General features: G+C 38.2%; 1 protein-coding gene across 50 annotated transcripts in view; it reads right to left on the reverse strand.

The window, feature by feature from the left end:
• Positions 1–723: 723 nt before the first annotated feature.
• UNC80 (unc-80 homolog, NALCN channel complex subunit) overlaps positions 724–12,902 on the reverse strand; it is a 216,077-nt gene continuing 203,898 nt past the window's right edge. For 42 of the 50 annotated variants that reach the window (XM_072743067.1, XM_072743044.1, XM_072743042.1 and 39 more), the window contains 4 exons: positions 7,652–7,733; positions 6,230–6,341; positions 5,423–5,622; positions 724–4,636 (listed from right to left, as the gene is read on the reverse strand). In XM_072743067.1, coding sequence (XP_072599168.1) covers positions 4,370–4,636; positions 5,423–5,622; positions 6,230–6,341; positions 7,652–7,733 — 661 coding nt within the window. In that variant the 3' untranslated portion in view covers positions 724–4,369. The remainder of the gene's footprint in view (positions 4,637–5,422; positions 5,623–6,229; positions 6,342–7,651; positions 7,734–12,902) is intronic. The other 8 variants (XM_072743068.1, XM_072743057.1, XM_072743047.1 and 5 more) reach the window with 1 other exon arrangement.

The raw sequence follows: 12,902 nt of genomic DNA on the forward strand, positions 1-12,902 counted from the left end.
AGGAAATATATTTGAGTTGAAATAAAAAATACTAACCAAAAAAAAAAAAAAAACCCCAAATCGGGGTGGTTATTACTATTTTCCTTCTTGACTTCCAGCCCTCAACCTTCTAACTGTCTGCTTTTCTCTCTCAGTCATGTTCGCTGACAAACTAATACATTTGCTGTCCAAACTCAATCTGGAAGAGAGAGGATCTGTGCCTCTCCTTAAGTGTGTCTAGGGTCATTGAGTCAGGACGAGCTGAAATAAAACCGTGTGAGGGAAAAAAGGGGATTTAGCAAGAGCATAGCTTAGATGGTAGAGAATGGGCACTTTGTACTATTTGTACACATTTGTACTATTACAAGACAGCTGGTGGGGACTTGGACGCCACGTGGTTCTGGCCACATTCAGAGGGCAACCGGTTCCTTCCCATTCCTCCCGGGAAATCTGCCAGTTATTCCAGCAGGTCACAAATCCGGGCAGAGAAATCAAACTGGGATACCCAGAAGCCCATTCTGCTTTACTTTGAAATATATGGGTGGAAAGCTTGAGAAAAATGGAGCTCGGATGGGTTGGAGAGAAGAACTGGAGGTGTCTAACTGAAGGGTGACCTCCAGCAGACCACGGGGCTTGAGAAGAGACGCCCGGGCACACCCCAGGGATGCAAAAGGAACACTTTCCTCCAATGAGTTGACCTATTCCCTATGTTGAGAAATGAGAAATGAAACTGAATCAGGCATCTTAAATGTTTTTAGCTTTATTTTATTATATGTGCATATTCAAACACAGAGGTCTTAATATCTTTCATAAATATCTTTCATAAACGTTTCAGTATTTATTCATATGCATTTTTTTCCCATGCTCTTTGGTCATTCAGTATTCATAACAGACTTCAAAGTCATCTGAGGGAAGTTGGCTGTGTAATCAATCTTTTGTTTTTACCTATAAAATGGCTAATAAAGGATTTTCATCCTGCAGTCACAGTGACTATTGAAAAATATTATGGAGGTACATTGATCTGTAATGCTAAATGATCCTGAAATAATATAAGTAAATTTGTCTTAAGCTTTTCCAAATACATTCTGCCCTTGGTTTTTATTGTCCTGAGTGTCAAACCAAACTGTGTTTCTGAAATGCTGCAGTTAAGACCCACTAAAGTAAATGAGGAAGTGGGACTTTCTACTCACTGCCAAGACAAGGCCATGGAATTGGAAGTGTGAGGTCACAGGGCAACAGCATGACTCGGTGTGATAGCAGCAAATTCCAGAGACTTAATAACGTATCCTGTATAACTTGAGGAAGGGTATTTAGTTTGCATTTTGGACTGTAATTCCACTTACGACCTTTTCTTCCCGGTTGGTCCCTATAAACACCTTAGTCTCATCTTAGATAGTCTTAGAGCTAGGCAGCAGAGTGAAGAATGTTCTTTATGGACTAAAGGGACAGATATCAAAGAAGGGAGGAGATGTCACCCTGCCTTACGTTCTCTTGCAGGCATGAAATAGCAAGCCAGTTATTCCCAGCCTGTGCAACAGGCCCTAACACCCAAGCACCAAATATTTCTTTTCTTTCACCACTGTCATGCCCAATTATGCCTTTTGACACTGTGGTTCTCAGTGACTTGTCCCAGTGCCCTCAATAGCTCAGTTTCCTTTTTGGAAAAATCAAATATCTAATAGACTGATAGAAAGCAGCAAATACTGAAAAATGAAAGTAAAATTTTTGCTATAGAAAATGCTGTATCCAGGATTTGAACTGCTTTAATTGAATCCAAGTGGTATAAATCTATACCCACTATCATGGATGATACATGTTTATTCCAAGGTCTCTCAAAAGTTAATTTCAGAAGAAGCAACCCTCTTGGTTGTGTCCAATTTTTTTATACACGGGAAGTAGGTGCCTGTTTTGCTTTTTCTTTAAACAAGATAAATATCATTAAGCATCATAGCTTAAGAAATAATCTAATCGGTATTTATCATATATAGTAATTTTTAGTCATCTACTCAATAATATTTTGATTATAAAAAATTGTTAATTATATTGAACTTTTTTCCTGATCTTCCCCAAATGTGTTTTTTAAATAGTTATTCTTTCAAACTCCAGGTAACAGTACTCCTGAGAATACATCTTGTGACAATTTTATGCACATACATATAAATACTTTATCAATACACATAAACATTCAACACATTACATTCTACACATTTAAGGGCACCTTAAACGGAACAGCTGCACATATCTGCAAAACCTCAGGAGTCCCAGTATGAAAACATCCCCACTCTCTAAGGCCCTGTTTCTCAGAGTGGAGGCTTTTTTGCAAGGTACAACAATACTTAGCTTATTAAAAAAGTTTCCGACAGACTTCCATGACACTAGAGTGAAGGAGTCAGGCTGAAAGGCAGACAACGCCAGCGTAATCATGTTCAAAACAGCCTAGTACTTTTTAAATACACGTAAAGGTATTTAGAATTCTCAGATATTCAACAATCTTCTTTGACCCCTTTACTTTTTGAATACTTGATACAATTATACGTAGAGAATTTGGATCAAGAATCAAAAAACTGGAACAAAGTGCACGCATATATAGAGACTCATGTAGCCCAGACACTTGTCATTACCAAACATAAGGCCTCTAACACTAATTGAGCAGCATAATTTTTAACAGGCAAAATACATCAGCTTAGAAAGAATCATAAAACCACTTTATATGTATATTTCTGCACTTGAGAATTAATTCAGCATTAAGTAAATGTTCGGAAAATTTTGGAAAACATTAAAAGAGGCCACATACCCCCCTCTATTTTCTCAAATGTGAGATTTGAAATTTTTCATTTTGTTCATTATCTGTAACTCACAGATATCTTTCATTCTCTTAGTAAATGGGATCAAAACCCCAAATTCTGTTTGAAAGTATAAATCATGACAGAAGCAATCCCTATTTAATAAGCAATTCTAACCAAAAAAATAATTTTTCTTTGTGATTTGGGTGAGTTCTTTGAGATCTCCTCTCTATAAACATACTTTTCATAGCCAACATAGTTGAAGTTGAAGCATACAGAACGTGTTTTCAATTCATTGCAATATAATCAAAATCTGTAACTTTAATTGGAGGACTAGAAAAATGCACACACACGCACACACACACACACACCCCACACCAATGTAGGTACATATGAGTTTTTAAATGCTTAGTAGTTATGCAACAGTTTCCTAATGTAAACTGTTAAAATTTTGAAATTCAGTTCTGAACTATATGATGCCAAGCCCTACTACAGGATCAGTAACACACTAGATATGGCCTCACAAGCCTCCTAAGTTTTATGCTTCTCTTGAAGTAATTAAACTTCAAGTTAAAGTAAAAATACACAAGCTGTGTCTATAAAGAGATTGCTCACTTTATAATTTTTCCTTATCAACGGAGATGTCTAAAGGATCCTAAGAAAATTGTTAACATTGAGATAAAGTTATTTTATTGAACCAATTCTAATAATAACCTTAATATCTGAAAATAGGCCCTGAAGGGCAGGCACAGGATACTGTAATCACATCTTCCAATATCTCCTAATCTTGGCATTGATGTGGTCATGGCTAGAAGCAGGAATACCGTCTCTTTCTAGCTATTCTATTTACATTGAGTTTTTATCATAGTATAGGCTGTTTAGGTTCTTAATTCAAAATTACGTCTGAGTAGGTTTAGAATATTTTCTCTCTAACGTGGTTGTGAAATTGAATGATCTTAGGGCATTAGCATTTTGATTTACAACATGCAAGATAAATGACGGTTGAAAAATAAATATTGAAAAATCCACAGCTTTAAAAATAGTATTTTTTTTTTCTTCTTGAAAGTGGCTGTATTGTCGATCAAAGCAAAAATGGCTGCAGGCTTATTTATTAGTCTCCTCAAACTATTATTTTCCTTATTGATTTCTTATGTAAATAGCTACTCATACAGCCACCTGATTTAATATTTTTGAAACTATAAAAATAAACATTTGCATGAGATGTATAATGTGAGTAATCTCAAAAATTGCACTCTCTTTTTAGAACATATTTGTTAATATTTCTAGGTAAGCAGCTCCATAATAGTATATATTTTTAACTGCTCAAGGCTTCTTGAATCATAAACAATGTGCAGTGAAATGGCTCTTTCCTCTTATTTCTTCCCTGGTTTTTATGGTCTTCACACAACCAAATTATCTTAGCCATCAATTTTTTAAAGATGTTTATGAAACAACGTGCGCATTAGCAGCAAAATCTACTGAGATTTGTGTCACCCGTTGGATGTAAAGTGCTGTGTTTTCATCTTTCCCAAGCAAAAGTATTCACCTTTAGTGAAGTGATCCCTCCCACATCTTGTCTACACCTGCCACTCTTACAAGACACAGGATTAAACATGAGACTCGTCTAGGTCTCCGTCAGTCTCCCCCAGCTCGGTGGGTGTAAGGGCGAACTGGCTGGACAGCAGGGGGTTCTCCATGCCATGCTCCTCACTGATGTGAAGGACGGTGTCTCCATGCTGTAGGAGGATGGATGTCTCAAGGCCTGTGAATTCATCAGGGGCTGAGAGCTGCGTAGAGAGGGGGCTGTGTGCTGGAGCACCTTGGACTTCTGTGTCCTCTTTCTTTTCTCCTTCTTCAGTGGGGAGAGGCTCCCTCTGTCATCAAAAGGATCATAACATCATAGAGAGGCAGGACAGGTGTGAGGGAAGAGGATTAAAAGTGTTGTTGTCCACCTAAAGCTGAACAAGGAATCTCATGGCCAGTCCCAGCTCTCTCTTTTGCTACGTGGGAGCTCTCATAGGGACCTTTCCACCCTTGTAAGCCTGTTTGCTAACCTGCAGCAGGAGTGCACTCTATGCCCTACACTACAAGGTAAGACTGAGGATAAGAGGAGATGATGGTGTTACCATGCTTGTTAACCATTAAACACTATACAAACATATGCAATAACATTGCCCCTTAGCCTTCTTTAAATACCACTGGGAAGGACACGGGACCTGTGGGAATCCATTTATAAATACTGAAAGAAGGAAAAAAAATCAAAATAATGAGGGAAAAGATTGGAATAGAGAGTTCCTCTCATCTGATGCGATACAGGTGACTATTCAAAGGCTTCTGAATTAGACACTTTATTTTCCTCTTAAATTGAACTATCTTTCAACCAGGTGTCATATAGTGGTTTTCAATGGTTATTTCCGTTGTGAAATATTTTTCTCTTAGGTTTTTCACAACAAAGAATACCAAGGTTTCTCTTATTCCTTCTTAAGTAGATGTATTCCTGACCACATACGTTATATGGACGATCTTGTTCATGACAACAGGACCATTGCCTGTCTGGGTAACAAAATGTTACAGATTCAGACTTAACAATATGGTATCCATGTTGTCCTATAGGTAAGGATGCAGGGGGCAAGCCTTGCCTGTTTCTTTAGAGCCCTCACCTGCCTGGGAGACAGGCTGTGAAGATCAGCAACTACAATGGCAGGGGAAGACGTGAGGACTGGTTTGCCCATTCCTTCTGGCTTCTTAGATGGGGCTGGGCTGCAGCCTTGTAACTGGCCTGTGGTCAGAAGTGTTTCTGGTGGGGCAGCTGCTGGTTCCGGCTGAGCCTCAATGAAGGTCACAGAACGTTTCTGATCTGCTGTAGGTCAGAAGTAAAGCAGTAAATAGGGAAAAAATATATCGTCAGTGCTAAATCATTTGCTTTAACCATGGTTTCCTGGCTTTTCTTCGTAAAGACACTGCTGGCTTATTAAATAAATAAGAGTATATTGGACTATTATGTACATGTTTTGTTTGATTTCACCTCCTTTCTTATAAAGAGTAGGCCTTGGGCAGAAAAAAAATCATTATTACATAAATGTCTTAAAACCAGACCTCCATGGAGCATTAGGTGAACGTAGTCGTCACTCATAACAGCTACCAACAAGACTGAGAAGTCCCTATCATTCATCATTTCTTTGTCTTCAGTAAGACACATAACAAACTCAGTTCCTGGGTTGGGTAAAGAAAACACAACCTTCTAGAATCAAATCTCCTAGCATTTGTGGTTTACCTTGGATTGTTCCATTTCCCTAGGCACATGGGATAGCGATAGGTAGGAAAGGTGAAAAGAAGAAAAGGCACTCAAACATTCTGGGAAATTCTTCCCTTATCCTGAGCATGAGCTCAGGGGCTGCAGACCTTCCCAACTGCGTTGCCTGGCATCGTGTCAATGGGATAGTCAGAAGGGACATGGGAGGCCTCACCAGCCGGCTTCGTCTTAGGTTGAATACTCCTGCGTGTGGTTGACAGCCGGGCCCCATGGCGGTTTTTGGGTTCAGTCTGCGTCTTCTGACGTGACAGTAGAGGACGTCTTAGCTGAAGAGAATAGGCAAAATAAAGCTAGCAAGAGGGCTCTAACTGCCTGGGAGGAAACTCTGTGCTCAGAGGATTCTGACTATGGTGTATTCTTTCCTGTATGGGTTTCTGTGGATGCTTGTATTTCTAGCCAGTAAAATAAACCTCTTTTGGCATATGGGATGATTATTTGAACCTGGCATCCCCCCCCCTTTAACCATTTCCACCTCCCGATCATTAGTTCTTTATGTAGTCCAAGGACATTAATTGACATATTTTAAAATAGTCAATGTGACAGTTTCAAGATTCAAAACAAATAAGTATTGCTTATTGATCAGCCTTAGCTCATCTAAAAGTTGTAGTTAAGGGGCAGCCCAGGTGGCCCAGTGGTTTAGAGCCACCTTCGGCCCAGGGCATGATCCTGGGGACTCGGGATCAAGTTCCACCTCGGGCTCCCTGCATGGAGCCTGCTTCTCCCTCTGCCTGTGTCTCTGCACCCCACCCCCCGTGTCTCTCATGAATAAATAAATAAAATCTTTAAAAATAAAATAAAACTTGTAGTTAAATACACGCTAACTCTCAAGGGGAGGTTGATGAAAAAATTTCAGATCCTGAGAAAGCATCTGCAATCCAAATCAATATTGGGAAGCTCCAATCAAAGCAACTGTACAAAGGCTCATTTAAATTTGTATGTAGAGGGGATCCCTGGGTGGCACAGCGGTTTGGCGACTGCCTTTGGCCCAGGGCGCGATCCTGGAGACCTGGGATCGAATCCCACATCAGGCTCCCGGTGCATGGAGCCTGCTTCTCCCTCTGCCTGTGTCTCTGCCTCTCTCTCTCTCTCTCTCTGTGACTATCATAAAAAAAATAAAAATAAAAATAAATTTGTATGTAGAGAGTAAAGGGACCCCACCTGAGGACATGTGTAAAGATGATCTTTACTTTGATTTCAAGTTTAACCTGAATCATTGATCTTGCAATGAAGAAAGGACAACTGTGTCTATGCCTCTGTACAGAAACAGGTCTTACATCAACTTTATAACAAATCTTTCTGGCTCAGTAACTTTGGTTGGGAAAGAAGGTTTCTAGATAGGGAACAAATGGAAGTATAGCCTGCTTATGTTATTAAGTAATCAGCTTTACTAAGAAGTTAAACTAGAAGCTAAAAATTCCCTGCTTTCCCAAGTACTTACGTTTATAAAGTTGATCTGTACTGATTATTTCAGGTGGGGAGAAGGCAAAAATATGATTTTCATATACATAGGAATTACAAGTTAGATAGAGCTTCTGTTTCATAAGATGACTCTCCCACCCTTTCTAGGTCTGCTTACCTGCCTCAGGCCCCTCTTCCTCCCCAGCGGCTGCTGAATGAGGAGATTCTGCTGGCCAGGTTCACTCTGTACACTTGCCACCCTGTCAAGCATCAACAGTGTTAGTGCGCCCCAGAGAGAGTACAGGTGACCGTCCTCTGGTGGGTGTTAGCCAAAATCACTTCTATGAAACAGTCACTTCAAAGATACCATTATCTTTGAAGGAAGGATGGGAAAAGGATCTCTGGGATGGGAGATTTCAAGGGTTTGGGAGGGAGGATGAGGCTGTGTAGCCCCAAGCTGCCAAAATTGAGATTTTGTTTTTAGTCACTGATGCTGTATCTATCATTCAGCAAAACATTGGTTCGATCACACCCCTGGTTTGGAAGCCACCAAAAGGTTAAAGGTGTCGTATTCTAATCTCAATTTTTTTTTTTCCAAGGGGAAGGGAAAAGGTGGTGACAAACAAACACAAACAACTCTATCACATGGATGGGAACACCTTTGTTAAAATTCTGATTTAAATGAAAATAAGATGGACAGATACCAAACACATCAGACACAGAATCCATTTGGGTGAAGGGGCACATTCAACACATGTTTGCAGCCTGAAGTCTCTGTGACTACTGAGTAAATGAATAGTCACACAGGTAGACAATTAAATGTTCTTTAAGAAAAGATTTTAGATTTAAAAGACCAGCAACATAATTAGGCTATCAGTAGAATTCAGAAACTTAATTGAATAGCTGCACTCGTATTGCACGACTGATAAAAACCACCACCTGCTCCTCCCAAATTACTGTGTATGTGTGTCTTTTATATGCAAAAATGATTCCTGACAGTGGTACTTCAGTGTTGGGTGAGGCTGAAAATAGTGTCATGGGCCCATGATCCATTTTCATTCTGCATGCATGTATAATAGGTATTTATAATGGGAATGGGAGGTGAAAAAAAAAGGAAATGTATCGTGCCCCAGAGAACATTGTAATCCTGTGGATGATGCCAATGTGCTTATTTGGTTAACAGGTAATTTCTGCTTTGCCTTTGCAAAAGGAGAGTCATCTACAAATAGTTTTTGGAGTAAAATATTCCACAGAGGAATCCACAGTCAGCAACTGTCCAGGAAAAAGAAAGACTATATTCATTCATCTCCATTTTTTTTTTTTTTTTAATGAGCTAGCTAAAAAATCTAGCTGCAGTTATAGGGAGAGAAACTGGTGGTAAGATGGACAATCAGATGTTTCCCCTGTTATGTTAATGACCAGTTAACCATCATGTGGTTGACGGCCGTATCTGTCATTTTTTAAAAATCTTACTCATATTTCCGCTGGAAGAAAAATCAGTGATTCCCAAATGGAGTTTATCAAAGTTTTTATGAAATAAGGATGTAATTATATCATAATTACACCACTTGGGATACACAGTACAAAATTCCATAAAGAGTCCCCAAACAGATGCTTTTTAAATGTTCTTGTTCTCTTTAATGTCAAGTTCAAAAGATCAATATGCATTATTTTTATATATATGTGACCTTTCTATGAAGATGGAAAATTATTTGCAGTAACAACGCAATAAATTCTGATAAGCAATCCAGACTATGTTGCTGGCATGTTTGAAGTGACATCTCCTTATTAATTATACATTTTAGCATGTGCCTTAAATTGGAATGAGTATTCAATCACCATATGCACAGAAGTAGAAACAAGTTTCTCCCAGATACCAAGCAAAGCTTTCTTTGGAATGGTTTCTTCATTGACATCTAAATGTTACCTCAGTTCCCTTGGCCGTAAAGGGAGGTTAATACTTACCACCTACCTCCCATTAAGGTAGAGAAAAGAAGTTAGTTGATGTAAAATGGTTTGAACATGAAAAGGGATGTATCTTGCATGCTTCTTTGTTTTACATTTGATATTTGTAATGAGTTTATTGCTTCTAGAACGCTAAAAGGAAGTAGGTTATAAAATATTTTGAAAATAATTGGGCAGAGAAAATGAAATTGAGGCAGTCCACTTGTCTCATTTTTATTCAGTAACCCGAGATTGTGAGAAAAAAATGGTGCAAGAAAAGAAATACACGTTACTCAGGGAGTGTTAAATGTCAAAGCATAATGATAATTTCATGATGATTATTCCAAGAGAGGATCATAAGCATCAAAATTTTCTCTATGGATAGAGAGGCTTAGATCTAAGAAATGAATCAAGTTTACAGCTTTAGTAATTAGCTGTTCTATGTAAATGATACAGCATTTCATCAGTGGAATGCACACATCAAAGATGAAATTATAGAACATGTCCCTGGAAATAGTATATCCCAGCTAATACATTGTATTCTTCCTAAAAAATGTGATGCTGTCATGGTTGTACTGGGGACATCAGAGTCTGGCTTAACTGTGTGCAGTTGGGACACATTATAAACAGCCAGAGAAGTTCATAATGGAAGTAATTTATGCAGAACATATTACTTTCTCTCAGGTCTGTATCAAATTGCATATAAAAAGTAGTTTCAATTTAGTTTCAATTTCTCTCCAAGTCACATACTATTTTAGTCATCTGTAGGATTTACGATTTATGACCATAGGAATGTATAATACTAAAACCAACCAGGAGAAGACCAAGGTGTTTCCCCCAAGCGCCTCTCTAAAGAAGATTGGTTTCTTGAAAATGTCAATCTTGAGAGTGAGAAATGGCTGATTTTCCAAAGTTTCACAAAATGATAGTTTCAAACAATACAGATAAAAGGAACTAAAATATTCTAAATTGAAGCTAAAATTGTCCTTCGTATTTTTGAGTCACTGAAAAACATCACTATGGCAAACCATATAATGATCTACATTTTAGGGAAGTACATGTACTTGGGGCTTAGCAGAATTTTGACTCAAATGTCCATGAAAAACAAAACCTCCTCACTCGAAATGCAAGGAAGTAAATTATAATCTAGTGAAGTTCAGACGATGTTAGGAGAACAATTCTGGCACAAATTACCTCTCTTTCCCTCTTTTGGCCTGAGGCCCTGTATTGTAGTGTAGAAATATGTATGCCTCTCCTACATGGGATATATACCTAATGGTACTTCGTAAAACACATTATAGGTGAATAAAGGGGACATTCAGTCATGTAATAAAATATAATATGTAAAAATATAATAATTCATATTATTTATCTAAAATTACAAAAATGCATAGATTGGGACATTGATATATTTCATAAATAAAAAATTTAAGTGGAAATACTAGGTAAGACTAACACATGGAAAGTGAATTAGTATTTTCCTTGTCTTCACCTGTGCTTTTCGTCTCAATTTTAACATGGTTATTAGAGAAATCTAGAGGTGGAATCCAAGACACAAAGCAAAGCCATTTACCCTGAGTGATTGTCTTGTGATTGGAATGAAGAAAGCCAGCACTAAAGGAGCCATAAAACATTTGTAGATAGTAGGGAAAAAGAAGACAAAATTCTACTTTTCCCTTTCCCAATAAAAGATCATTGTTTAAAATCTGCTTAGCCTCCACAATGTCGAGGAGCAACAAGTCCTGTTCCCTTAGAAGTCCTAGCTGGATTAAGAATCAATTAACATGAGTCAGATTAACAGCAGAAAATCAAATTTAATAAGTTTAAGTATGGAGAATCCACACAGACATGGAAATTCCAAAGATGGGCAAAATGAAGTGTATATGTCATTCTAAACTAAGGAGAACGCGTTTGGGGTAGGGATTTCAGAGGAAAGGAATGCACTTCACAGGGTGATAAGAAGAGCAGATGTTTGGTAATTAGATGTTTGCCTTACCATACAGATGGGTCACTCAGATAAAATTTGTCTCTGTTAATAAACCCTTATTCTGGGAAAGACCTCCAATTAAGAGTCGGCTGTGTGGTTAAGAGAAGGAGAAAATTTCTCTCAATGCCACAGGGTCTCTAGTGCCTTCAGCTCAAAATAATCTACATGCTAAAATGGCACATTCTAGGGGAGTCTGTCCTGACCTCCTTCAACATTATCCAGAAAAATGTATGCTAAATGCCACAGGATTTAGAGATTAGTGGCTGGACTCCGAGTAAAAAGGGAATCATCTGGATCTCAGATAGCCAGTAAGAACTGAAGCAGCATTGGTACAGGACATATCTGTGTATCACAACACATTTTCTTAGCTGTTCACTCTCAGTTACACACAAAGGATTAAAACATTTTTCTAAGTACTTGGAGAGTACTTGCCAAGTTTTCATACTTTGAAAATGTGGATGATCATGATATGGGTTCTACTAAATAGGTTATTTTAATTTTGTCTCATTCAGGCTACATAGTCTTGTTTAAACTTGAGCCACATTCTTATTTTTCACTGGGATTAAAATTACCCTTGTAGAATCAAATAGCATTCTAATCTCTTTCTTAAAAATCAGAACTGATTGTCAATTCATGTCTTTCAGAGTATTCTAACGTGTCCAAACAAAATCTAATTTTCAAGGATAAACATCCAGGCTTAAGTGCTTGAATAATTTCTGTATGTCTAATTCTTCTGGTGAGAAAACATGATGGACAGTGTGTGTATTTGGGGATTTCTAGGCCTCTACGAGTAATACTCTCAATGGAAGAGAATGGGATACTATTTTATTGATTTCTAAAAGAATCTTTGCTCCATAGCATAGTGCTTCTAACAGGCTGATACTTCTTGTGATGAATATTTAAAAGAAATCAGATAACACAGGTTAAAAAAGAAATCAGATAACACAGGTTAAAAAAGAAGAAGAAGTTTTCAAAAGATCTGTGTAATTTTTATTGGCTGTTACCTATTCATTGGGTCACCCTAGTTATTCTGGATTCTTCCTCATTTATCCCTCAGGCCAACTTGTCCCACTGACCTAAAATAAATGCTCTTTCAAAAGCAAATCTCCAGAAAGTTTACCAAAATATGGGGGTAAGGGAAGAAATGGGGTTTATTACTTTCCCTTGGGCATGCTTCCTGGTATTATTATTATTATTTTTGTAAGTAGGCTCAGTGCCCAGCATGGAGCCCAACATGGGGCTTGAACCCACGACCCTGAGATGAAGACCTGAGCTGAGATCAAGAGTCGGATGCTTAACCTACTATGCCACCCAGGTGCTCTGCTTCCTGGTATTCTTGAAGGTTCGGAGCCAGATTCTCCTTAGGACTACTTTGGATGTATTTTAGCTCCTGAGTGCTCGGGTATGTGCTAAATATAATTGCCATGGTTAGTGCCTACTGCTTCCTTAGGGTCTTAAGAGTCAGCAACATAAAGAAGTTTCATGCCCAAAATAAGAT

This window comes from Vulpes vulpes, chromosome 16 (assembly GCF_048418805.1).
Source record: "Vulpes vulpes isolate BD-2025 chromosome 16, VulVul3, whole genome shotgun sequence".
Lineage (NCBI taxonomy): Eukaryota > Metazoa > Chordata > Mammalia > Carnivora > Canidae > Vulpes > Vulpes vulpes.